Source organism: Neolamprologus brichardi, chromosome 6 (genome assembly GCF_056152115.1).
Source record: "Neolamprologus brichardi isolate AB-2024 chromosome 6, ASM5615211v1, whole genome shotgun sequence".
Taxonomy (NCBI): domain Eukaryota; kingdom Metazoa; phylum Chordata; class Actinopteri; order Cichliformes; family Cichlidae; genus Neolamprologus; species Neolamprologus brichardi.
Window position 1 is genome coordinate 17,954,514 of NC_142109.1, and position 27,987 is coordinate 17,982,500.

The window sequence follows — 27,987 nt, forward strand, 5'->3', positions numbered from 1 at the left end:
ACATGCATCCAATCATTTATAGAGATAAAACACTACAGAGGCGAAGAGAGAACAGCACAAACAGGGTGAAGGGTTCAATTTCAGCAAGAAGTGGAAATAAATAAGTTACACAAATTGGCGTTGTGGTGTGATTCAGCTTATGATGGTGCTCAGCTGGGGATTAACCCTAGCACTCCAACACACACACACACACACACACACACAGAACAAACACAACATCAGTCATTGTTTCAGATCCACAAAAGTCTTTTCAATCCTGTGATTCCACACAGACCGGCACCGACACTGAGCTGCAGATTGAGGTCAAATCCTTAAACAAGGAAACATCAGTAACGTCGACTCTACTGAACGGACCTCTGATCACCAAACACACGACACTGACACACACATGCAGTAAATGGTTAGTAAGGTTTAATCAATATGTTGATAAAACAATTAGGCTTAGTAGCTTTAGTCGAAGAATTTGAAGGCTGAAGAATAATTCCAGTGTTTTAAATTTTCCATATCAACATCTTTAAAAAAAATCACTTCAGTTTCTATCTTTCATTCTTGAAAAAAGAAACGTACAGGATTTAGATGATCCACCAACATTAAAATAAACTCAGTTTCATTTCCCCCTGCCTGCTTTCAGGAAATAAGGCAGAATGAAAGAAATTGAATTTTTCCACCAGGAAAATGATCCTTTGAAAACAAGACACTTACAACGTTTCTCTCTTAGCTGGGAGAGCAGTTGCTGTAGATGTAGATGTGCTACAACTCTTCATAACACTGGAATCATCCTTCAAGTGATCAGAATAGAGTGGACACAACAGTCTTTAGTTTGTGCTTTTACATTTGCATTTCAGCTCCGATTATGGCTTAAACTGTCATAACGCTCACAAAGCTACAGATAAGAGTCAGTGTGACTAGAAAAAAAAGCTACCTTCGTTATGTTCGAGCACTTATTAAAATAGAAGGACAAAAAAAGATCATCCATCTGTCAAGTCAAAGTTGGAGACGACTGCATATAAACTGCCTCTGAGGAAAAAACTACAACCGTATAAAAAGCTATGTATGATATGGCTGCAGACTAAACCTCTGCACTCCAGACATTTGGTAACACTTTATTATTCTTATTGATTATTATAAAGAAGTGTAGCTATGGTTAATTCAGTTTTAGTTAGCTAATAGTTACTGCTAAAGAAATACTTAGCAATGTTAAACAGTGGTTCTACAGTGTAGGGGTTTATATTTTGACCTAACAAGTGACAGATCCCTGCTTCGATTCTGGGATGTGATGCAAATTGCATCAAGACGGGCATCTGGTTTAAAAATGTACAGAATCTAAACCTGGGGAGCTACCCGCTGTGGTGACACCCTACAAAAAAGAAAGCACCCAAAAGTAGGATTAACAGGTTTACAACAACCCTGCAGATAATGTTCACAGATTATAGATAGGTAGGTATTTTTACTGTATATAGTACCATTTGTACATAACACAAAATACTCTTTTATAGGGATTTATTAATTCTGCTTTTTTAGTACTTTTGAGTTTTTGTTTACCTTCTAATATTTCTCCACTTCACTTTTTCTTTTTGACTCTTGTGTTGCTGTAACAAGTGAATTTCCCCAGTGTGTGTTTAATAAAGTCTCTATCTGAAGGAGGGGCGGTGGCGTAATTCACAAGCTCGTGAAACCTTGTCCAGTTTCTCTCACTGCCTAGTTTGTCTTTAATTTTTAGTTTTTTAAATTGTTTCTATTACAAAAACTGCATAAATTGTAATTTTAGGCCTATTAATATGTTGGAAACATTAATGCTTCTTATTTTATTGCTTGTTAGCAGGGGGTTGCATGTTTTCTCATGTTTCTCATGTTCATGGAGACACACCGTTGGTGTGAACCATTTCTCGTAAATATCAGCTTAAATGGGCTCCAACTGTCAGCATAAAGTGTTACCTGAAGACGCTCGTAACGGTGTTTTAAAATCACCCTGTGGTGCGTCTGAAACAACCCTTACAGTCATGGCTTTTGTGTTTTAGGTTTCAGTTCACCGCTCATTTAAACAAGCACTGATCAGCACAGTTTGAACCTGAATAACCAGAAACAAATTTCTGTTGTGTAAGGAAAGGAAAGAATGAGGAATGAAGTATAGCCGTTACCTTCTGGTCATGTTGGAAAGGACTGACTACAATGTCGTTATTCTTTACTGTAAATGAAAGAAAGGCCGTCCTTTTGCGCATGACCATCCAGAAATGACTAGAAAGCTGATTCACAAAAAATGCTCCTCAAATCACACAGGAGAAAAAACTGCGGGCTGGAAGATTTAGTAAAAGCCTTTTTGAGATGGGCAAGAATAGGTCGGGGTTTGTCTATCTCACTGACTTGTGCCATGTTTGATGCCAACTGGGTTGACGGAAGCAGCGAGCTCCAGACTGGGCATCAGCTCATAGGACTTTTCAGGCTGCTTGGTCTTGCCCTCGTGGTAGCGGCTGTAGATGCCACGACCGGCAGAGTAACCTCCGAGGTACGACCCCCGTGGCCCAGGGGTACGATTACCTGCAGTAGCACGACCACGACCTCTCACAGTACCTGCTTAAAATACAATTAAGGGGATATGATGACAGGGGTTGTGGTTTAGGGCAGCAGGGGCAATTTTGGCAAGATGGGTTTTGAAAGTTTCTCAAGACATCAGAACTTGCACACGACTAATTTAACTCATATTTTAGCTAATATTCTGCACATAGAGAAAAATTGCTACTGAATTTTTGGGTTTAGTGTGGCCTCTGTCTCTTATATTAGGTCTATTATGTAACTCCATAATGTTGTCGACTTGTATTCCAAGAGTTTTGCCACTTGGTGGTGAGCTCTCTAATAACCCAGCATGAAATGGGAGGTGACAGCACAGCAGGAAAAAGATGGTGTTAGAAAATGTATAGTTTGTCACATGGCAAGAAGGCTCATTGTTCATCAGAGTAACAAGTAGGAATAAGGATATGAGAGATTACCATTGTTCTGTATCATTGGGGATCCTTTGGAGAGAAAACCAAAACACAATGATTGCTCAAAGTTAGATTTTCCTGCTATAACCCAAGACCATATTTAAAATCAATCATTAAAGGTGATGGGATTAGCATTCATTGATCCATCAGCTGGTTTTGTATTTCCCTTTTACAACACCAGTTCCAAAAGAAAGTTGGGACGCTGTGTGAAATGTAAATTAAAACAGAAGGCAAAGATATGCAAATCTCACAAACACATGTTTTATTCAAAGCATAGAACAAAGAAAACGTACGAAAACTTCAAACTAAGGAAATGTATTTAAAGAAAGAATCTGATCACGTTGAATTTAATGGCAGCATCACTTCTCAAAAAGTTGTGACAGGGCCATGTTCGCCACTGTAGTATCCATTACTCTCTGAACAACACTCCGTAAACTTCTGGGAACTGAAAAAGACCTGAGAATTTCGATTCCCCTAACCACAGAACAGTTTTCTGTTCTGTCTCAATCCATTTTTAAATGAGCCTTAATCCAACAACAATTCACATGAGGCTTTAACCTGAATTTGTAGATGGTGCATTGAACTGTGTTCACAGACTGTGATTTCTGGAAGTCTTCCTGAGCACATGCAGTGATTTCCATGACAGAATAACGGCTGTAGCGCTGTAGCCCAAAGATCACGCATTCATTCAAAATGAGCTAATTTTTGTCTTTAAAGAAAAAGGTCTTAGTTAAACATTTGATATGCTTCTTCTGATGTCTTCCATTGTGACTAAAATATGGGTTTGTCAGATTTGTAAATCATTGCGTTCTTTTTTTAAATTCACATTTTACACAGTGTCCCAACTTGTTTGGAATTGTGATTGTAACATAAAAGTGATTTTAAGCCACAAACCCTCATCAAGTTAAAGATTTCTTTAAAATTTCTCATCAAATGAATCTTTAAATGATCATATTGTCCTTTTGAACGTCTGAAAATTTCTTACAGTAAGAACTGTTTTCATATCACGAGATCCTAAAATGTTTTGGAGCTTTGGCTCCAACCAAGAGGTTTTTGATGAAACACTGGATTTTGCAACAGATTATTACTGATTGAAAAAAAAAATCATTCTAACCTTTGACGAAGTACTCTCTGTTGGGTCCAATGAGGGTGTTGTAAGGATAACCATAGTATGCCAATGTGTAGGGATCACACTGATAAACGTAGTTCTGCTGAGTAGCCTCTGAAGTGGCAGAAGCTCCCCCCTTTGAAGCTTTCTGGCGTGAGTACTGCTCTTTATCGACAGGTTTGGCGAGCGTCACCTCGATGCAGGACCCTTCTACCTCTGTGCCATTGAGGTTGTCCATAGCCAACACAGCATCATCCCGGGAGGTAAAGTGGACAAAGGCGTAGTCACGGATTTTCTTTACACGCTCTACACATCCAGGGTTAAACTGGCTGAAAATCTAAAGACAAAGGATGGGAGAGATTAAAATCGTGTCAGAAATGTTTTGCATGCTCGAACCCAAATAGCTGGTCGGTCCTCACCTGTCTGATCGTCTCTTCGCTGGTTTCCATCATTAGATTCCTGACATACAAGATCTTCACTGTTTCCATCACGTCTTCATCTACATCAATCTCCGGCTCTGCCCAGTCCACTGCAATCTGGTGGCCCCACAGCTGAATGCGTCCAGGCATCAGCTTCCTGCGAGCCATGGCTGCTGCACGATGTGACTCATACTCTACAAAGGCAAAGCCACGGTTCTTCATCTTGTCTGCAGCACTGGCATAAACTATCACATCTAATACGCCTTCTGTCACCTTGGAGACCTCTTCCAGGATCTCCTCACGCTTCTTGGTCTTGGGAATGCCACCAATGAAAAGACGGCAGTTGTCCACTGAGGAGCAGACACCCAGCAGCCGCCCAGGCCGCACTTCATAGTTATTCAGCTCCCGCACGGCTCTCTTGGCCTCGTGTTTCTCTGTGTACATTACAAAAGCGTACCCTCGATTTTTCCCATCAAAGTCCATCATCAGGCGCATCTCATAGATGCGTCCTACGGACTCAAACACTGGGACCAACTCATCTTCATAAACATCCCGCGGAATCTTTCCGACAAAGATCTCACAGCCTCGAGGAGGAGATGCACCATTCCAACCGGGAGGGGGACCGTACTTTCGCTGACCATTTTCCTGGACCATACTGTAGCCAGTACGCTCCATCAGGGCCACCAGTGCGGCCTCATTAGGTGCACCAGCAACACCCTCAGGGATGTTGAGCTGTCCATGGTGAGAGTGATGGGCACCAGAGGATTTGGAGGGGGCAACGTTGTTACTCATGGTCGAAGAAGAAGCAGGATCTTCAGCTGTCATTCTGACAAAACCATCCAATCAGATCAGGGCCTGAAGAAGGATAAGAGAGATCTGTCAAATTATACTGAATTAAATGGCTGCTGTAAAGAAAAAAAATTAAGCGGGAAGAAAATAGGCTGATGATCAGAAGACATCATTTAAACAACAGTGACTGATTGCTGACTTTGAGCACAATTTGCATGCATGCAAGATTACCTTACTAAAACAAACCAGCACACATTACGAGGCCTGAACACCACAGTGGAAATACAGCATCCATAAATCCTCAGGGCGCCTTCCCCTATCAGTGGTTTTACAACCTTGTTTTGTTGAGTAACTCAGATCTCTTGCTGACCTCTGACCCCTATCAGAGAGATTGAAGCGCTGTAAACCCTGAAACCTCCAGCTCAAGGTTCACCAAGTATGACTAGGTCACATGCTCAGTGCATGTGTGTTTGTGGTGCGCTTGTGTGTAAAAAGTCAGCGAGGAGTTAAGCTATAGAAGGAATTTTGTGTAACATAAACCCTGTTATGTGACAAAAGGCTGCACACATTCATCTTTGCTACACACAAGCCTCCTGTGTGCACGCTCACCACGTGGCGGTGTTGGATTTTCCATCTCCTTATCAATATGAATGCCATACAGAGTGTGGGTGCAGCTATTAGTGTGTGCACATGTGTGTTTCAGTGTGTCCTCATTAAGTAGTGCAGCCCTAAAAAAGGAACAGAGAACAATCAGAAATCGGCTTCCCGAACATAAACCTCTTACTCTGTTATTTTCCAACACAGCCGGCATTCAGAATGGAAAAATCCACCGGTTTTTAAATCCCCCAAATCATGCTGCATAAAATAGTAAGCAACCAATCAGAACAGACTATAACACTAATTTGATGTGACTCGGTATCATGTAAAAACATATAGGCCAAAAAAACAAATACTTGCTACTTAGGCTTTGCTTGGGTTTCTTTGTGCAGCACAAGATTGCCTGGACTAGGATGGAGATAGGTGAGGCAGTCAACAAAGGCAAAACACTAAAAAGCCAAGCAACCATGGTAACCTGCACACTGATCTGACCTGACCCAACATCCCACTCTCCTACAAACAAACCTGTTCACATGTCATTTTGTCCAAGGCTGAATGAGGGGCTTAGAATGACTAGTTCAAACATGGATGATAGTACAAAAAAGGAAGTAAGCTTTAAATTCATTTTTTAAACAAAGCACAAACTCCCAAACGGTTAGGAAAAGGAAAAGGTAATCAGCAAGTGTGGGAAAAAAAAGTTCCTCCTTTATCTTTTGCCAGTAGTTCACCACTGGTTGCTGAATCCCGACGAAGGTCAAGATGACATTCATTTATATCTGCTTTTCCGAAATAGTTTTCCAAGAACGGGTCATGGACCTGTTCTTGGGTAAAACTAAGGACAATGTGTGTATTCTAGCTCAAGAAGCAAAATCTTTGAGCATTTAACTGGCCTGCCTATCAGCACACGGGTCTTACTAAGAAATCATGCCGAAGCCTTCCGGGTTGTAACCACAGGTTCAAATTTTTCTGTGGCGCGTGGATTGTCTGAGGTTAATGTTAGAATTCGTATGTCGTGCAAATTCAATGGAAGGTTGCTAGGAGCTGTTGTTTTTGGGAGGTACTTTTTTAAACTAGGCTGCCAAACAGACACTGTCACCTTCAAACTAACTCATACTTGGAAATATGTCTCTGCTTCCAGTTTGAGACACGCTTTTTCAAGTTTTCCTACCACTCAGCTAGCAGCTCTTTGGACACCGGTTGGGGTCCTCTATGCAAAAACTACAAGTAGCTGCAATCTGCTAAAGACCAAAGCAATCACAACTAGGTTTTTTGGTGCAGCAGCATGTTTTTGACCAGTATGACTTACTGACAGCTAACAGCCACTCACCGTGTAGGGAATTCACATTTTTCCAAGTTTGAACAAGTTGTAATACATCGAATGTGGCTAACAACTGTCCAGCAATGTTTGCGTGACCTCAGTAAGACCCCTCTATAGGCTAACGTTAGTCTATAGAAGACAACTTTTGTTTAAATATATTTTTTCCTGTGAAGATCAACAGGAAAGCAGAGGGGAAAAGGGCCACGGGTCAGACCCGAACCCCAGCCAGCCGCTTTCAGTATTGTGGCATATGGTCGCCTGCTCAGCTGAATAAGCTAAACTGGCACCCATATCAAAGGCAACCCTAACCCTTCACCTTAAGAAATAAAATCTTCTGCCAGTTGCAGACAAATTATTTTTTAAGAAAAAAAGGGGGTATAAAAATTAATCGGAAAGATGCCTTTTGGGTACATTACACCTGTGTTAATGTACGAAAAACAAAAGTGTTCTAAAATAGTCGTACATATTAGTACATATTTTATGAGGTGGTGAAAACTTGTGATAGTTTATTTTATATGCTTGGACACACTAACCACTACCTTACAGCTTCCTTTACATGTAGTCTTGTGTTTTTAATCAGTGCAAAGTAATTATAAGGAGACGACAGACGTAAAATCACCCTCGGTAAATATGATTATTGATGGAATGTTCCTTTATGACAAAAAACCCCTAAATGTCTTACATGGTTTGTTGCACTTTATCAGTATTTTTTGTCATTTCACGTCCCTTTTTAGGGCTGCCACTGAAAACATTTATGAAAGTAGTTTGTTGTGGCATGCAAACTAACTATGCAGCGCAATCGTCATCTCTGCAGCTCACGACATTTTAATCTCTTCTATTTTTTTGCTTCAGTGTGGTTTTCTTTGTCTGCCCTCCCTCTGTTCCTTCTATCGTGTGAAGTGCTAACATGACTCGACCTCGTATCAGCCTTATCTTTCCAGGCTGATGACAAAAGGAGGACAATATTCACACTGGGAGTTCTGCTGGATGATAAAATGAAGCTTTGTAACACAGTGCGCTTGACACTTTGTGCACTGAAGCAGTTAGTATTAAAAAACAACAAATTTAAATCATTCTTCCTGCTTTTCACCACTTCCTAGACATTCCTAACTTCCTCAGTGCTGACCGTGTCAGGAGTGAAGTGAAACTCTGTTGTAAAAATATGAGAATAATTTGCGTGAATTTGAGATACTTTGTGTAGCACATGTACAACACAGCGTACTAAATGACAAAAAGCAGCTTGCAGAACATCTTCAGCATTCAATCCTGCGTGTGTATAAGTGACAGAGAAAGGCAGAGCGGGGAGGAGGAGGAAACCTGAGGCTGAAACAGGTAGATAATTAACCAAGGTGAACACAAATCACAGCCTTTATTCACAGAGAGCATAAAGATTTACAGATGGTGTCTCATCCAGTAAAGACAAGGAGTTTGAAAAGTTATGACCACTTAGGTGTGGCTCACGTCTTCAGATTTGAGCCTCTTTGTTGGGGCATAACAGGAACAGCTAGTTACTTCGTTAAAAATAATCTACCTTGACATCAAGAGCTCAGAGTTCGCCTGGTCAAAGGTTACGAACTCAGAGCGGCGCAAGATAGAACGACTGGCAAGCGAACAAGCGAAGGAAGTTCAAGAGCGAGAATTTGTTTAGTTAACAGAGCCGAGCTATTCCCGTGAGATTGCTTGCTACGTTACGTTTATGATTGATAGAAGCACCTGATTCTCTGCATATTAACAGCGTGTTACTGGGGACTGAGTTGTTTTATAAGCGGACAGAGAGGCTTTTACAGAGTTCTTCAGCTCATCATAAACACAGATTGACTTCTTGAAAATCCATCTTTTTTCTCAAAAGAGCAAGTGAGCCTATAACATTATGAATCTGTAGTCAGCTATGAAAAGGAAGGATATTGTATTATTTATGACTTTAGGATTTCTCTTATCAGAAGAATATGCATGTACAGAGGTCTGTACAGCGATCCAGAGCACTGATGAAATAGGCCAAGAAGGCTGCCATCTTTAGCCATACACAATCATGTAGACACGTGGAGGAAATTGATTCACAGTCCCCCCAGCAGCCCCCTAACAACAACGTCGCAAGGCAGCAGAACAGGATCGTGGAAGCACCAACGTTTAAATAAGCCTGAGTCCTGCTGCTTTATACATGCAACACAAACACCAGCCAGATAACAACAGATGTGGTCCTAAATAACTTAAATACTATTTAAATCATCCTTCAAAGACAGACAGGTCCGTAGAGATAACTGCAACAACAATAATCTACGCAAGTCACAAAAAGTTGTCATTCAAGGACAGTGAGCGCCTATCCAATCAAAGGGAGCTAGAGATACGGGGAAGTGAGAGTAAAACAGAGTAGAAATCTTGAGAAAGATCGTAGCAGAGGGATGGTGGTGGAAAAGAGAAGAGGAAGTAGAAGCAGAGAGTGGTCAGAGAGGAGGATATCTACCCCTGTTGCTTCACAGCGCTCCGCTGCTTGGCCGCCTGCTCTGGGAGTGTTAGTCCACCTCCATGAGAGACAGGTACAGCAGGGCACTGAGCACAGAGTCCAGCCTCCTCTACACTAACACACACACACACACATTAACACACACACACACACACTGACCCAAAGCTGCAAGCATGAGAGCTGATGAGGGTGGAGCTAAAACAGGTACTTGAGTTTGTGTGTGTCTGTGTGTACATGTGGATGAATGTCATCTTTACTTTTACTGTTATTTCATACACACACAAGCATGTTAACAAAATTTACTCATACATAGAGCAGTATTTATATTTCACACACCTATATACTGACACTGTGAAAAATATAATTAATGCTGTAATCTCCTTTTCAGACTTTCCATGTACAAATGACATGATTGAACCAGTAATTTTAATTTATCTGCTTACTTAAAGACAAACAAATAAACTGTCAGTGTTCACCAAGAGAAGCATGCCACTAAGTGACATTACAACCAAGGCCTCGGTCACCCAGACCTAGAGACCTGTTTGCAACCTCCTGGCAACCATTGGTCACTAGGGAAAAATATATTGCCAAACCGGTTGGCAAGTGGTTGCTGCCAATCGTCAGGTGAAAGTGGTCACAAAGAGGTGCACAGTCCTGCTCCAAAGCCACTTTGTGATTGCTCTGGTTACTAGCAGATGGCATGAAAAATGCCAACTTCTCTGCAAACAGTTGCTGACTGTGGCAAAACTGAAAGGTGCTGATGGTTTCACTACCACTCACTGAGTACTTGGCTGGTGGTTACTTGGAAGGCGCCGGCTTGTTTGAAAAATCTGCTAGTGATCACCAAAGCAATCACAAGGAGCTTTTAGGTGGAGCTCCCTCTGCACGATCGAGCTTTCCAGCATCCATTCACCCAGCTGTCCAGGAATATGCAACCTATTTTCTAGCGCTTCCTTTAGTGAAAGATAGTGGTTTAGTTCAACAGAAAGAAAAACATTCTTACATATATCCAAGCAGACCTAACAGAGTACTTTTGCACTACTTTTACCTTTATAGTACTTTTACTGCATTTAGGAATACAGCTATATGTTTTCACTGATCCAACGCAGCTGTAGAAAAAAAAAATCAACAAGTCTTTGTTCCCTGACAAGCGAAAGCAGGTAATGCAGAGAGGAGTATGATGGGAAATTGAGTTTTAATGGGTTTTGAGGGTTTTCTGCTTAGATTTGCAGAAAAGGGAAAAATGTTCAGGAAACGTTCAAACTGGGGTTTGAATACTTCCTCATGTTTGTGCTGCAGTGAAGGGACATCTGAAAATTCTGACTGGAAGCTACCCTGGAGTGATTTCTGTCATATCAGCACAAAACTGTGACTGTATATAAGTGTGTGCGTGTGCATTCATGCATTTACGTGTGTTTTTTTTGTACATAACAACGGTGAACGTGTTCCTAGCACAGCTTAACCTAAGCAAACAGCACACACCTACCTGGGCAGTCAAAAGAGCAGATCAAGATATGAGAGAGAGGACGGAGAAAAAAAGTCACACGCTTTCAGATTTTGTTCAAAACAAAGAAAAAAACGTCCCCTGTGTCTTCTGAAAGGACCAAGAAAAGAGAGTGTTTGGGGAGACACGAGAGTTACAGTCTGGTGAAAAGCACACTAAGTTTTAGTTGCTAGTGAAACCGACCTCACTCTTTAACGACTGAGTAAACAGGCAAGAAGACAGGGTGTGAAGTATAAAGGCCAAAGAATAATGGACGGACAAAGACTAAAGATTAAATGATAGTGAGATACAAACGGGCTTTTCTGTCTATGAATTTACTTTACAATCACATCAGAAAGAGCTCGCTCAGTACAAATGACACCAAAACAGTGTCTGTAAAGATACCCAGGTCAAAGTATGAATGTAAAGGTGCGTGTGTACATAAAAGAAAAGAAGAAGAAGGTGCGGGGGGCTGAGTGTAAAGTAAAACCGGGGTTTCTTCTAAGCCGAGGGGGGTCGGTCTAAATTAAATCATTAACTGTGACTCATTAGTGGGAGCCAATCAGAGCTCAGGCACGCCTCAGAGATTTCAGGTGTTCTGGTGACTGCACAGTTAATCGTTTAGGAGGTCAAGTCAACAGTTTATCGTTTAACTCCACGGGAAGAACTGAGAGACGGCCGAAAAACGCTGACCGTCTCCTCAATGATTGGACACGCTCACTAAATCATTATTCAGGCACCGTTCACACCACGCAGTCATTCATGTGAGACAACATGTTTTGGAGCGCAGAAAACAATGATTTACAAGGAGTTATGAAATAAAGCTGCGATCCTGCATATTTTATGATCGTCAACGATTCCCGCGAAAAGCCAAATGAATCATCCATCACATTTGTTTTGCTGCAGCTGATTTGGGAAAACAAATCTTTTGAAATTTGGATATTGCGACTTTGACTAAGAGAAAATTAAGTGAAAATAAATTCTTATGAGCGAAGAACGATCGTTGCTGGACTTTGATGTTCATCTGCTGAGAGGACGCATTCACTGATTGGTTTTTGATGTCAGACTAAACTGCTTTTTAAACATAACACTGCATGGCTGAAAGTGACGTTGTGTTTAAGTAAAGCAATTACTTAGAACTAAATCAATCACAGTAATCAGTGGAGAGAAAGAACTGATAGAGCTGTCTTAGACTTTGTAGGATATTTATGATAAGCTGGCTCCCTAATAAGGCCAGGATTAAAAGACACACACACACACACACACACACACACACACACAGGAATCTGTTACATAGGCAAAACAATGAATAAGCTGGAATAAAAATCAGCCATAAAACAGCCCTGGTAATCAGTATCTCAGCTAGAAAGGCTGACTGATTATTACATGCGGCGTCTATATAAGTAAATGAGTAGCGTGTCACAAGACCAGAGGTCCCGCTGTTCATTTCTGCGGAGTGATACGACCTGTAGGAGTGCACCACACTGTTCAGGCAACACTGTTTTCCTGGAAGAACATTCTTCCAGTCAGCCACAGAAACTGCTGTAGAAATACATTTTTTAAAAAAAGTTTCCTGGTGTGATTTTCATCACGTCAAACTGCTTCCAAGTTTCAGGTGGCTCTCACAACTCAACTCTCTCACAGATTTCAGCACACATATTGTTTTTAACTTTGAAAAGGCCGAGCGGGATGGTGTCTTTTGATTAGAATGGCACCAAATACAAAGGAGGCATCGTGGTGTCTCTTGCCGCTGTACGGTGCATTATCTGAGCCACAGCACAGCACAGGGAAACAATCAACTTGACAAAAGAGAAGTGAGCACTGCGGCTGACACATGATGTTCTCATGTTGACGCAGCTCAGCTGTCAACATGCTGACGCCAACAGGACGACAGAGAAACGAAAAAAAAAAACCAGTTGTGAGGCTGAGACAAAGAAATCTGCATTAAAATGTTTATATTACATTAGCTAAACTCCTGAGAGGCTTTGCTTCTGTTCCTGCGTCCGCTCCCTTATGCCTCCTTCTCCTCACTTTTCCTTCCTCCCATCCATGTACCTGTCACCCTCATTCCTCTGGTTCACCCAAGCTCAAAGACGAGCAGCAGGGAGGGGGAGGAAGGAATGAAAGAGAGGAGGCAAGGAGATGCAGGAAAAAGGGGAAGATTAGAAGAAAAGGGAAGAGAGTCTGAGTGGGGATCTGAGGAAAAGACCAGATGGAGAGGAGCGAGGGAGGTTAACGAAAAAAGAGGGGGGGGGGAGGGGGGGGGGGGGCAAATGTTCAGGCCTCCCTCAGTGCTAGAAAGCCCTTCAAAGTGAAACTGGCCTGAAGAATTTCAGGTCAGACGGAGTGCGTAAGTGACCACCTCCAGCTCGGAGTAACTCCACTACAGAGGAAAGATTCCAGCTCATTTACTCCGAGAGCCCTCCTCCACCTCCAGGACCTTCACATTTGTCTCAAATGTCACTCAAAACAGCACGATTTGAGTCCAGCATGAGAATCTAACCCAACATAACAAAGATCCTCAAAGAAAAGCTAAGTCTTGTTATAAAGTATCACAATATACAGATCCTTCATACAGCAACAAAGTCATTACTAATCAGAAGAGCTGCTTTAGCACTCGCAGAAAGGAGCTTTGCCTCCTCAGACAAACACATTCCTCCAGCTAATCAGCTAGCCCGCTCAAGGCCATAGCAGACATTGTTTCAAGCAATTACTACTGATGCTGGCGGTGTCACACTCGTGACACTGGCTCCTTCAGAGTGTGTGTCAGTGTGTGTTTGAGGTTTAGCACAGGTATTTGGTCATGCTTGACACCGAGCAACATGACTTTATTTTGGGATTTGTTTTTTTTCCAGTGTTTTTCCCATTCACACATACTTCACACACTTAAAAATGAGCTCATCTTCACGTACACTTGTGCCCACCCAAACACACCGAGAGAGTCAAACTCCCACAACAGCTTACAGAAGACGGAAACAACAGCGATGTCATTACAAACATCTGTTTTTTTAGCTTTTCCATCACAAAGTGAACCCACTCATCAACCAAACTTCTGTTATTGTCATTTCTGGTAGTACTTTTAGCACCGAGTATACCCTCAGTGAATGAATGAAGCAGCATGTCTCCCTCTCTCTTATGCACACACACACACACACACACACACACACACACACACACACACACACACACACACACACACACAAAGCAAAGCAAACACCTCACCTCACTGGGGTAAAAGTCCACGCATTATATGATGAAGAACCCGGAAGTCTATGGGTAATAATACCAGCTTCTCTGTGTAGCCACTGAAGCATTTTTATCCCCCACCCTGAACACACACACACACACAGAGTGGTGTGCCATGCCACTCCACTGGTTCCACTGGTTCCTCTGTAGGGATACCTTGATCTCCATTCCAACCTCTGATTGGAATAAAGACAGCAAAGGCACTTAAACCAATCAGTTTGACTGTGATAAAGTGGTGAAACAGGCACCCCTGGTAAAATGTTCAAGCAAAACCTGGCTCAGAAGCTGTCCTGTTAGGAACGTCTTTGAGGCAAAGGCTTCTAGAAATTATTGAGGTTGTCTTTCACGAAGATACCCGTCTGTAACGAGCAGGCTTTAAGGAGTCTCAAGCAAATTAGATTTTTAAAACAGACAGAAACAACCTTCGGGGTCAGTTTTAAGATGTTACCTGTTTTCCAGACTCAGATGTTGTCGATCAGGCCGAGGAGATGCAGTCTGTGTTGACGGGGTATCTTTTCACACCTATCTAAAACTCTCTCCCTGCGTCCATTCACACTCCTTTGGTGTTGACAGGCTGCAGGAGTTTAGCCAGTCTCCTTGAGTGCCTGAGTCTGTGTGTTTGAGTGCCGAGGTAAGCAAAGGTGGTTTAGTGTTTACTCATTCTCAATGGCCAGAGGAGAGAGGTGGGGCCACTTAGGGCAGGTAACCCCCTCCCTCACCCACCTTTTCTCCCTCCTTCAATCTCTTGCTCTCTCTCTCTCTCTCTTGCTAAGCAGATAAGGAGTCAGAGGAAAGGGAATGCAAGGGATGAAAGGGCAAAGGGTGTGACAAACAGTGGTGACTGACATCAGAGAAAAGTCATGAGCTTGCGTGGGATTCAGAACAATACACTCCTGATTACATTAAATGAATAAAACCAAAAAAACCTGACACGGAGTAGAATGATGATCGAGGAAGTAATTACTGGAATTTGCAGGAAAATTTTCCAAATGCCAGCCTTTTTGTCTAAGAAGACAACAAACTTTCACAGTCCCAAAACAAAGCAATCAGCGAATGTTTATTCTACCTACAGACCTTTGTGAAACAGATAAACACACTCTAGCACTCACACAATAAAAGCTCTTCTTTCTTCTTGTTAGGTAACAAAAAACCAACGAAAGATCTTGCTGATCACATCAGCTCGTTCCAAAACCACAGAAAATAAATATGTCAAATATATCAAAATCAGATGATGTTTAAACACCAGTTTTTAATAAATGTAACAGACTGGCAGAGCTAGAAACAACTAAAAAGTAAGGAGGGAACGCCTCTCATTAAAAATAAAAACATGAGGCTAGGGGCCCTTCTGTGGCTTTGTGAGCTAAATTTCTTTCACACGCTAACATATACTTTAGTGATTGACAGGTTTATTTTATTTTATTTTTAATTATCATTGCTAATTAAATGTTGTGTAATTAAATATCTCAACAAGCTAACTTTCAAGTTAAGCCAAGTTAAGCTACCAGAAGTTAAGCTAAATCATTTAAGCTAAGCTCAGCATGTTAGCTTGGACGAACAAGCTAACTTTGTTTATTTTATTCAGTCCTAACTATTGGGAGCAGTTAGCAGCAGTCACGCAGCTTCAGTCCAGTCTCAAGGCGGTTTGTGGAAAATTCACCAAAAAATGTTTTTTGTGTGTTTTTTTGCGCCGGTAAAAACAAGTTTGCCATATTTTTCACCAGCTAGTATAGTTATGTCTGTAATTTGTTGGACAAAGATACAGTTTCTGTGCACCTGACAGCTGATTCAGTCAATCAAGCTGTGAGTGGCATGCAGACTTTTTGCTAAGGGGTTTAACAGTGCTCCCTTTTTCTATATCTTCAGGCGTATTTCAGTCAAAGGTCTGTACAGATTATTAACCTAGTGCGATACTGTACATCAGAAGAGATTACTTTAAGACTGGAGGCATTTTCAGTTGCATTGAAAGACACAAACCCTTTGTCAAAGTGATATATCCTTGATTTATAGCTCAGGTTCAATCAAGTCAGTATTACAAAAAGTCTGTTAGATATTTCTGGTTTTGCCACAGTGTGTGCACAATGACATTTTTCTGGCCACTCCCAGCGAGTATCATGATTAAGTTTCACCTGACTCTTTTGTTCATGTTGAATTAAATATGAACTGAAAATCACTTTGGTGGTAACATATTAAAGACAAAGTAAATGGAAATCAAAGCAAAGCAGTCACATTCCAGTCATATTTACCAAAAACATAGGGAAGGTGAGAGAGAATAAGAACTGACAATTTACATAACTTTAGCCCGTAAAGAGAACAGTGCCCTATAATCTTATCAGATGGGATACTGTTACTACAGGGGGAGGTTTGTGCATGTGTGTGTGTGTGTGTGTGTGTGTTATTGCCATTGTACAAGTGACACATTAACCAGTGGCTCTGTTAATGAAGGACAGGCAATCACTGGTTCTTTTGGCAGTACACACTCTCATTATATGCAGATACCCAGTTCAAAGTTTAAAATGGAGAAATCTATTCTCTCTCCAGTGGGGTGTAAAAAGGTTGGTGGGATGGCCATACAGAGTCATAAATTTATAGGAGAAGTAGGAGAGCGCGTGACTCAAACACCAAGATGACTTTATGGCTCGCGCACTGCCTCTCAAACTTTAAGTAAGCATCTTTAAGGTGCCTTCATGATCTCACATCAACGATTCATGACCCAGGTAATATTTATACTATGATAATAGTATAAATATCACCTCAAATAACTCAAATACACAAATAATCTTTTAAAAATTAAAATAAGAACAAAACAAAAAAACAAAATCAGGTTTAGAGATCATTAATTAAGGTTGTATATTTTTTCAACTATCTTTACAAGAAGAGCTATAGTTGTTAATAGATATATTTGAAAAATCATGGCTGGCGCCAATTGTCCCTAAGTAAGAATCACTTCCTCCAAAAGCTAAAGTGGGAAGCTAATACGGTTTAAACCAACAGCAAGAACAGGGTCTCTCAAATAAAGGTGCAAAACAGCGTGAATGAAATGCAATACAAGCAAAGAGTCACAGCCGAAATGAAGAGGAGACACAGAGAGAAAGAGATATGGGACCAGCCCCGCAGGTCTGACATGAACCATTGGAAGCTGTACACAAATGACAGTGTGATGTTCAAGTCTGTAGAAAAGCCTGACGTCTTGTTTCTAAATCAAAGTGAGAGCAGCAGATACCAAAAACTCTCTGACATACATTAACACCCCAAAAGACCAACATCAGCTGATATCACTGAGCTGGAAGTTTACTGTGTAAATGTGGTTACACACAGAAAACAAGAATTTAAACAGTTTTATTGGCAGCGTTTTTAATGTACATCTGACTTTTCTCAGCTCAAGGTTAACTGGTCTGTGCGTTCTGTAACGTTTTGTTAAATAAAGTCAGTGTTAATTGAGCATGACGTTCGTTCAGGCAGGACAATGCCAGCCCTCATGAGCTGATGGCTCAGGTGATACCTGTGCAAACATCTAAACTGAAAATCTCATACAGTCAGTGCACATATACACACCACTTTGCAACCCTGACTGAATCTGACTGAATCAGTGCTATATCCATTATCATTGACACCCGCGCAGCTCTTGCTGCTTCTGTCCGCACCTCCAGCTTTCAATAACTTGCACATGAAACTAAGTCATACCACCAGATATTTAAATGTTAAGGTTTAGATACTGGCATTAACTTCAGACCAGTGCAAACACTCCAGATGCTCAAACATATGCTGATATGTTACAGCCTGTGCACATTTCCATTTGCCTTTGCTAACCTTTAAGAACAATTATTCCGTTAAATGAATCGATCATAAAAACTTCTGCAAAATCATTTAAAATTATCTGCTGCATTCAATTTGAGAAATATGATCAGCTCTGCATTTTAGAGCATTTGAAATTCACGTATAAAGTCAAACATCATCAGCGGGTTTGCAACGAGATCGCGTTGGGGTGGCGTTTAGGTTTTGTGTTGAATGTAAACTTCAGTGTCTTTACTACTAGGGGTGCAACGATACTCGTATCGATATTGAACCGTTCAATACAGTGCTTTCGGTTCGGTACGCATATGTATCGAACAATACAAAATTTTTAATTTATTTTATCAACTTTCCTTCTGACGGTGCTCTCTGTGTTGAGCGCTCAGTGGATCTGTGCTCGACATGCAGCCTAGGCGGAGTAGTCGAACGCAGATTCACTGAGCGCAGGGCAAGCTAGCTAGACAGAAGCTAAGCTCTCGTTGCAACATGGCAAATTGAACCTCCCCCACCCTCATTCAGATCTGGCGTTTGGAACAATTTTGGTTTTCATGTGAAGTATGACCCTGAAGGTAAGCGCATCATGGACTAAAGTAAAACAGTATGTTGGATGTGCCAGCAATGCTCAATTGCAAGGGTGGGAACTAGTGACTTAGCTCAGTTAGCTCGTTAATGTGTTGGCCGTCCAGCCCCACTCACGGGGCGATCCGCGGTAGCTCAGTAACGGAGATTTGCCGTGTTGCGGCGTTAACCTCATTTCAGATTAACGCTGACAGCACTAGTGGGAACACAACGAATGTTTATATATTTGCATATTTACGCAGACATCATCCTAGTGCAAAGACAAGTGGAAGCAGACAAAAACAACAAGCAGCATGCTACAAACTTTACCCGAGTCATTTAGCACATGATTCTCCTTATGGGGACCTGATATGTTTAATATGCTGCTGAGAATCTAGCCCAGAAGAAGCATATAGTATAGCTTTTATTTTGGAAAGAGACATTTCTCTGTAATAAACTGTCTTTTCCAAAGATGAGGGATTCCTCAATCAGATACAGGGCTCGCAAAATCGCTAGCCCAGCTAGCGATTTTTCCAGTCGGGCTACCAAAATCTATCTCTGCCCTGCCCGTCGGCCTATGTAGGAAGGAAAAATATATGTCAATGCTTTTGCATTCTTTCGGAAATGTAGCTGGGTAATTATGTCATTGGCATCGGTGAGCCACTGTCAATATGTGACATATTGAAATCGCGATTGAATTTGCGCTTGTTTTTTGCTTTCACTTTGCAATCGCGCGAACTGTGTATAGAGAGCGACAGCACTGATTGGTGAGTGATGATAATTTGTGCACCAATTCCTCTGACATCGTCTTATCAATCGTTAGCTTACTATGCAAACATGACAAGTGAAATCTCCCGCAGCTTAAACATGTGAGAGGTTGATCGCGCAGAGAATCGCTGAGCGTTATGTGAGTGCTTGTGTAAAAGCAGCAGGATATATATTTTAGTTCTGCTGAGCCAAATAAGACAGGTCAGGGTGAAGAAGTGACAGCCAAAGAAAAGTTCACCACAAAACGGAAAAGTTATGACAAATCAGACTATAAGGCAAAAAGAAAGTGCAGCTTTATGGTTTCATGGACAAAAAAATTTCTGTGGCTGCAACATGACGAGCTAAATAACCAGGGCTGCACATAAGTGGTCCGCAGGTGCGCATTCGCTGTCAAAATAAAAAATGCACACAAGATAAGAAGTTGCAACACGTGTTTGCATACATAAGATTTTCAGGAGGAGGACAGACATTTGTTTAGAACTCTTAAAGATGTCGAAGAAGCACCTTTAAGCAATTACTTTGGTGTTCCTCCACCTCTAAAGAAATGTCAGGAGGAGTCCGAACTACAAAAGAAGCGCGTATTCTCGGAAAAGTGGTTGCAGGAGGTGAGCTGGCTTCAAACAAATGATGAACGCACAGAGATGTGGTGCAGAATGTGCCGTGAGAATTTAATAAATTACAAATTAAACAGCATGAACATTTTTTTTTTTTGTATCGAAAAAATATCGAACCGTGACACCAAAGTATCGAACCGAACCGAACCGTGAATTTTGTGTATCGTTGCACCCCTATTTACTACAGTTAATGCATAAACATTACAGAAATGCCCTGACATGTGTCTCAGCACCGCAAGGTGTCCGTTTCTCATGAAAAGATTTCCACCAGGCAGCAGATCACCCCACTGTCAGAGTCAGCAACTCAACCCGCTTTAAAAATAAAAAAATAAAAATAAAGAGAGACTCTGGGGTTTCAGTGTGATGTTATCCATGTTGATCTGTCAGCGTGTACCAGTCAGCTCTGACCTAATAACTGTAAAATATAAAATGTTTAGTAGTAGTAAAAAGTACCAATAAAACAAACTTATACTCCCTTTTTTTTGTCCAGTATTGCTTCACATACAGTAGATAAGATCATGTCACATGACATTCCCTACCCTAAATCTAAAACTAAAAAAGAAACAAAAATATACACAAAAATGCAAAAAACAAAAACAGCATCTCCAGTCCTCCTTCTCCTTTATCACATACAGTTTTGCAACATGCTCTATTTTAGGGCAAGTATCACACCATTAAGTATTTTGTATTACTAAGTATTTTGTCACCCATGCCTTTTGTAGGACACAAGTGTCCTTGTGAAATGTAGCGAATCATAACTGGATGGGAACGGTTTCACTTCAGCATTCTCGTCATCATCACCCCAACAGAGGGAGCAAACAGCACAGGGTGTCAAACACTTGCATATATGTGATTGCACAAAGCTTATAGTGTGCATGGAGAGAGAAAGATTAAACCTGTCCAGCGTAAAGAGGGGGGAAAAAATGCTGTTGGGCTTAAAAATGCTCAGATAATAAGACTGCACTGAAGCCAAACAGGAAAAGTCTGGTTCTACTCAGTCTAACACTTCCTCATTCAAAGGGTCACCTCGCATCCTGTAACTGCTGTCAGCCAATCTGCATGTCCCACTTATCGTGAACAAAAATGACTCAGCACAAAAAGAAAGCCTTTTTGCCCTCCTACCGCACAACCGCGCGCGCACAGGACGTTAATGTCCTGATCTTTTTTTTTCTTCCATTGTGATGAAAGAAGTTTTCCCTTTTGCCTAGAATTTGTCAGCTGACACGTTGGTCATGTGGCTTATCGCTAACCAGTGAAAGAGCAGCAGCAGTGTGTGTGTGTTTGTGTGCTTAGCTGCTACAATCACTGCCAAGGTCAAGGAGACCATGAAAGAAGGATAAAGAACTATGAGTAAAAGACCTGAAGGAGCTCAAAAACATGCGGACACCACAGAAATAAAGAAACAGTCATCCTTATGACTGTTAACCGCACTGTAGCCACCTATTATCTGGCCAACAACCAGCAACCGCTGTAACGTCAACGTGGATGAGTGTCCTCCACCAACACGAGAAACAAAACTAACAATCATGTGACGGATCATGAGCAGCAAGGGCATGAAATAAGAGAACAGACCAGAGGAGATGGGTCAGTTGTACAGGATTAAAGCTGCACTTGTTAAATCACCACTTCAGCTAAAATTCATGCAGTACTGTGCAAAAGTTTTAAGCCACCCCTCATTTCTTTATATTTTGCCTCTAAGGAGCCAGACTTTCTTGGAACATTTCAAAGCAGTCTTGAGCAAGGCCTTAAGATCTTTCAGGGATTTTCTTTGGACATTGGCTCCTTTTCCCACTCATTTTCAGTCCTGTCCCTGTCCCCAGTACCTGACCATCTTCAGAGGAATGTTTTTTCCGTTTGTTGAGCCACTCAGCCCTGACACATTACTCATTCATAAATAAATAAGGCACCTAACTCACGGGATGAACCAGTGTTGCGTCTACAGACTACTTAGCTTTACCAGCATTGTTACAAAACCACATCATTTGTTCCCATTTCTTTTGTTGAATCTATGAACTATGCCACATATATCACAGCCTGACAGACACAAAATAGTATATTTGCACTACCAAGATGATTCTCAAAGCTGTTAGCTTGAAACTCTCAGCATGCTGCAGAGCGTGTCCTTAAAAATTTGAGGAAACAAAGACAAAGGGAAGACGAAAGAAGAAGTGGCAGGCCTAAAAGCTATCCACAACAGATGAACAGTATCTAAAAGTCATGTCCTTATGAAGAAGGAAAAAAAAATCCAATCCTGACAAGGGACCCGAGTGATGTGTCTGGCCCTACACATCTACTGTGCAGGATCATCCTGACAGCAAGAACAAAGAGAGCTTTGAATGTCCTTCAAGAAGCCTGGAGAACTGCTCCTAAAGAAATGACAAGAAAGCTTCCCTAAGAGATTTCAGTCTGTGTTGTAGACTGAAGAAGAAGAAGAATTGTCATACTGAATGTCTTCTTTTTGCCTTACATACTGTACCCATTTTGTAGTGTAAAGAAATGAGAGGAGGCTCAAGACTTTTAAATTAAACCACAATAAAGGACACACAGCACTTACTGCAAATAATTCTAACTGATAAAAGAAATCTTGCAAAACTAGATGCACTTTCCTAAAAAGAAAAAAAGAAAAAGAAGTCCAGTAAGGACAACTGGCCAGTGTTTATGAAGGACACTGAGCACACAGACATTCAATGTCAAGGATGTCAGCACACCTTTTATTCTGGAACCGTTTTCCAAACATGACGCAGCGTTTTTAATGGTTGCTCAAACAGCAGTTCAGCGTCAAAATGTTTGCCCCGGTAATCGTCAGCAGTCACCAGTTAACTTTGTGAATATTTGCATTAACAGGGCAGTAATTTTGATATGTTCACTGTAGTACAAACGCGTGGTTAACAGTCAGAGCCTCTGATTGGTTGTCTTATCAAATACCAGCAGTAGTAAGCATCACATGTCACTATAAATGGAGCATCACCTATAATCAGTCCACATCCATAAATGTACTGTATGTCATGCTTTAGCATACAAGTAATGTATCTTTTGTCTTTTGGCATCATCCCTTATTTCCTGGAAAGACTGAACAATCTCTAGCTAGCACACCTAAAGAAATGAAAACACAAACACACACACACACACACACACACTCAGTAAAGTGAGAAGGGAAGGTAGGCAGATAAGAACAGAATGAACAGAATGAAAAGCGGATGGAATTCATCGCTGTTCTCGACAGCTAACGCACAATAGCTGTTCTGCTAAACAGTGTCATGCACACCGCCCCGAAACAGAGGCTTAATGACGTGAAAAATACAAAGACATCACCCTGAGAAACTAAAGCAGTGTGAATTCCACCTGTTCACCTGCTCCCGTACTGAAACCCCTAACACAACAAAGGGGAGGGAAGAAGGGGGGGGGGGGGGGGGGGGTGTGTGGGAACATAAGAGAGAGGGAAGATCAGAGAGAGAAAGAGCCTGACTGTCTGCATATAAAGAGTGTGTGTGTGTGTGTGTGTGTGAGAGTGCTTCAGTGTGGATACTTTATGTCAGTTTTGTGCATCAGTTCAGATTCAACCTACGGAACATTCCATTCTGGCACAGTGTGAGTCTGCGTGTGCACATGTTTGTGGTCGTGGTTTAGATTTGAAGAATACCAGTTTACTGTTCGGAAAGTAGTGGTTAAGTTAGCTGTTCTTAACATATATGTAAATGACTTTACTGTCCTCTTAAGTGATGGAAATTCAGCCCTTTGTGTCTGCGTTTGGCCTTATCAGGAGATCCAGCGCAGAGCCGTGTGTAGCTTCTTTCCCTGCAACAGACTCACTTACACACAAAACACACCCCTCAACAACATCCACATTTACTCGCCCTCCCTGCCAGTATCAAACCACCCTCTGCACACACACACACCTTGCCTCTTGGCCTGCTGTCCAGACAACTAGCCCATTGTGTGTAGCAACAGGTATGCAGAGAAGAGTCTGTTTGAGTACATGCAACAAGAAACTTGGTGTGTGTGTGTGTGTGTGTGTGTGTGTGTCTGTGAACAAGCTAAAAGGATACCTTGGCATTTTTTTCCCCAAGTCTGTTTCATAATGATTCCAGCACGAGCTTATGCACTTTACTTTTGGTTTGTAATCTCTGCAGCTCCTCTACAAAAGCACCTGAAGTTTAACTGTCTGTTAGGACAAACGTAGGGTTTGTCCTACTTCCCTTACATTAGAAACCGGTTATGCCACTGCTAATATGGACAAATACAGAAGACAAAGCATCATACATACGTTTGTGAACCTGTCTTATAACATGTCTCTGACCTCACTCGTTTAACCCGAAAGGGCGCAAGAGGAGGATTTAGGAAACAAGCAGTGAAATGAAGCAGGATAACAGCATTAGTGTACGAGCAGGTTTGGGGGACAGAAGAGGGAAGGGAGGGAGGCGAGCAGGATAGGAGGAGAGGATGGAGGGTTCAGCGGTGTCACCGCACTGGGGGGGTGGAGGGGTTACTCGTGGGTCAAAGGTTGAACAGCACAAAGGCAGAGGGAGAGAGGGGAAAAGGGGGGAAGAGGAGTGTTGATCCAGCCTTCGCAGTGAGTGGAAGTCACCTGTTTACACACTCGACAGTTCCGCCACGTTCGCAGAAGGAGGGCAGTTGCACAATATCTCATCTCAAAGGCACAGTCTAATTACAAAGAGGGGAAAAAAGACTTTTTCACATTTAAATGTTGTGAAATCAGTCTACACAGACAGATAATCCGAGTTTTGAAATAACTGTCTCCTTATCGTGGTTGACAGCGTTCATGTGGTCAAAGAATGAAATATAAATGATCCCTTTGAACGCTAATCTTCAGTGCTGTTCAGTGGAAGCACTACATATTATTGACTATATCTAGGAGGTGAACACAAGAGTACACAGTGTAAGAAGCTAAGTGGTGGTGGCTGGGGTAGATAGTGGAATTAAGAGTTTGGACAGTCTGACACTACGATTTATATTTGAAGTCCTACTTGCATGTTGATTTAGGCAAAAAAAAAAAGTATGGTTAATTAAAGTGGCAATGAAATCAATGCAGATATCTTTCAATTATAAAAAGTGTACTAATGATTTAGTTGAGTTGAGAGTAAATAAACTGTCAACAACCAGTGAACAGGTGACCTATCTAACTGTATTTTGGAGAAAATTTTTTTTAATTTAATGAAGACACAACTTGCATATTCTGCTACGTATCTACAGAGCAGATTTAACACATGTGTATAATTCTGCTACTAGACTTCAGAGGTTTCAACTCCTGATAATGTGGTTTTTTCGCACACAGCACAGCATTTTCCTCAAAATCTACTTCCGCAAACAGGATTAGTCTGTTAACTGTTCTGGACAGACATGTTGGTGCTGAATTTCTTAAGTAAAATAATCACCACAAACTGGTTGTTTGTGCTGTCTTTGCAGCACAGCAGGTTTCACCAGTACAAAACCACTCAGAAATAACTGAATGCGTAATCATTACATGGCAATAGTTCTCCAAGCTTTCATGAATATGTTTCAAGGAAATTATTTTATCCTCAAAAGTTCCTGCTTGAGAACATTTGAGATCAACAGAAGGGTTTGATTCACAGCTGAACATTTCTGATTGGTTTAGTAATTGAGGGATAACTTTTGTAGTGGCACGAAACAAGAGCTGCTCGCTTTTACCGAAAGAGAGACAATCTAGAGAATTTGTCGATCCTTTAGTTACAAGGCTGGAAAAAAGAGTATGATCTTCATGGTAAATGTCGGAGGACACCTTGCAGAGTAAGTAGTTTAGCAGTGACTTGCTTTGTTGCTTGTAAAGTTGGCTGGCAGACTTTGCGTTATATCTGTCCATGCAGAATACATTTTTTAGCTTTCTCTGGGTACTTAGCAAAAAAGAGCACACACAGAAGGCTAATTTGTGCATCTCGCACCACTCTTTCAAGAAACAGTTGCCTTTGAGCTGACTGAACTGTGGTGATGATCTCTGCCTGGAGGTCAGAGAGCCATCAGAGGAAACAAGGTAAAAGAAGAAGAGTGAGAACAATACAGAGACCTGGGGTTTTCTTGACCTGGTCATGGGCGTAGCCATCCTTGGATAAAGCTAAAGTTACAGGAAGTGCTTGGATGAAATATCCGATTTACATAATGGTTTATCTCTCATAGCAAAAATTCACTTTAAATCACCCAGTGATTATCTGTGGAGTTTCAGTTGTACAAACAGACCCTTTGACCATAGCATTTCACCCAATGCCTTGATGCGTAATCTATAACTGAAGAGTACATTTGTCGGCTTATCCAAGTTTGTAACATCTAAACAGTTTGTTAAGCAACTGGACGTCTGCTGACGTTACTTTTTATCCTGGCTGTGCGAGAACAGCCGTCATGTTACTGAAGATAAAATATAGATAAACAACAACAACGTGTCTGTGTCGTGTTTGTTGTCTGACAGTATGGTGATGTCCTAATCTCTGGATAAGGACAAGCTCTGCGAGGTCCTGTGCTTGTGATGTTACTAAGTGCAACCGTGGTGTTCATCCAAGTGTAACTGTAAAGAGTGAAGGAGATGTCTATCCAATCAGAATCCAGGATGGCTGGATTATAGATTTTGCTGCTGATTACAGCTAGCACCCATCGTCCTCTCAGTACAGATGCCGTTAGTTATGAAAATAATGTCCTGTGTTGTGCATCTCAGACTGAGAAGAGCCTGCAGCAGAACATTTTGCAGATAATAAATGGCTCATAGCAGAGAGATGGCAAGTCAGAGTTGTTACTGCTCTCCCTCAGTGGAGGATGAGGGGCTGATGTCATTGCTGCAGACAGAATTGGTCGGGAACTGTTCTCATCTTCTGAGGGGGGAGCGGGTTTAAACCTTTTGCTAAGGAAAGAGTAACAGGAGCAACAATAGCTGAAGGAATTTGATGGGGGAAAACAGAACTAATGACACTCCATAGGGCTTTTCCAATATCCTACGTACACTTAACTGAAACAGAGCCGTAAGAAGAGTACGCTGTAGAGGACACCTCTGCCCAGAGGTTAAAAAAAAATAAAAGTTAAGAGCAGAAGAGGGAGGACAATAAGGGAGCTGGGGTTTTCTTGACCTGGTCAGAGGTTTAGTCCCAGTGATATCAAATCACAGCTACGGTTACGGGAAGTGATTAGAGGAGGGATCCAACCATTTACCTGGGTCGTGTTTCAAAGTAGTTTTTTTTTAAAATCAGCTAATTAGTTCAAGATTGAGCTTCAGACTACATTTATGAGATTCAATGCTTTATGGAAAAATACACACTCACTCTTACACCATACCGCAAATTCAGAATCGGTGATTAATCCAACAGGCATGTGTTTGAACTGTGGGAGGAAGCCATGCAGGTGCAGGGTGCAGGGAGAACATGCAGACTCCACACAGAAAGACTCCCGGTGGATTCAAATCCAGGATTTTATTGCTGTGATGCGAGCCCTAACCCTTGCACTAGCATGCTGCCATATCTTATAGATTTCACATAAATTTTAGAAATTTTACCAAATAAACAACTTTGTAGTTAACAAAAATAATAATTATATTTCATTAAATCTCAACAAGCCGTTTGCTGAAGCAGGGATGTTAAAGTCATTTTACATAAAGGGCCACATAAAGTTTAAGTGGGCCAAACGAGTGAAGCTCTCTCTTTCTGTCAGTGTAAAGAAGTTTAACATTAAATCCCTCAGATAAGAAAAAGTTTCAAGTTGCAGTTTCAACAGCTCATCTCACTTTTTCTACACAATAAAGAAATGTGCCTGTAGTAAATCAAAGACATCTGTCAGCCTGATTCATTCAGCTTAAATTGTAAAAAACAGAAAAAGATCTGGTAGCTCATCGCCCAGACCATCCTGTA

The 27,987-nt window shown here is 41.4% G+C and overlaps 1 protein-coding gene across 11 annotated transcripts in view; it reads right to left on the reverse strand.

The window, feature by feature from the left end:
* Positions 1-27,987, reverse strand: part of rbm47 (RNA binding motif protein 47) — a 38,445-nt gene that overhangs the window by 5,252 nt on the left and 5,206 nt on the right. For 5 of the 11 annotated variants that reach the window (XM_006787216.3, XM_035906274.2, XM_006787212.3 and 2 more), the window contains 4 exons: positions 4,506-5,360; positions 4,093-4,423; positions 2,985-3,008; positions 2,362-2,571 (listed from right to left, as the gene is read on the reverse strand). In XM_006787216.3, the coding sequence (XP_006787279.1) occupies positions 2,362-2,571; positions 2,985-3,008; positions 4,093-4,423; positions 4,506-5,330 (1,390 nt within the window). In that variant the 5' untranslated portion in view covers positions 5,331-5,360. Of the gene's footprint in view, positions 1-2,361; positions 2,572-2,984; positions 3,009-4,092; positions 4,424-4,505; positions 5,361-9,670; positions 9,745-14,847; positions 15,035-27,987 lie in introns of those variants that run through there. The other 6 variants (XM_006787217.3, XM_006787215.2, XM_006787218.2 and 3 more) reach the window with 6 other exon arrangements.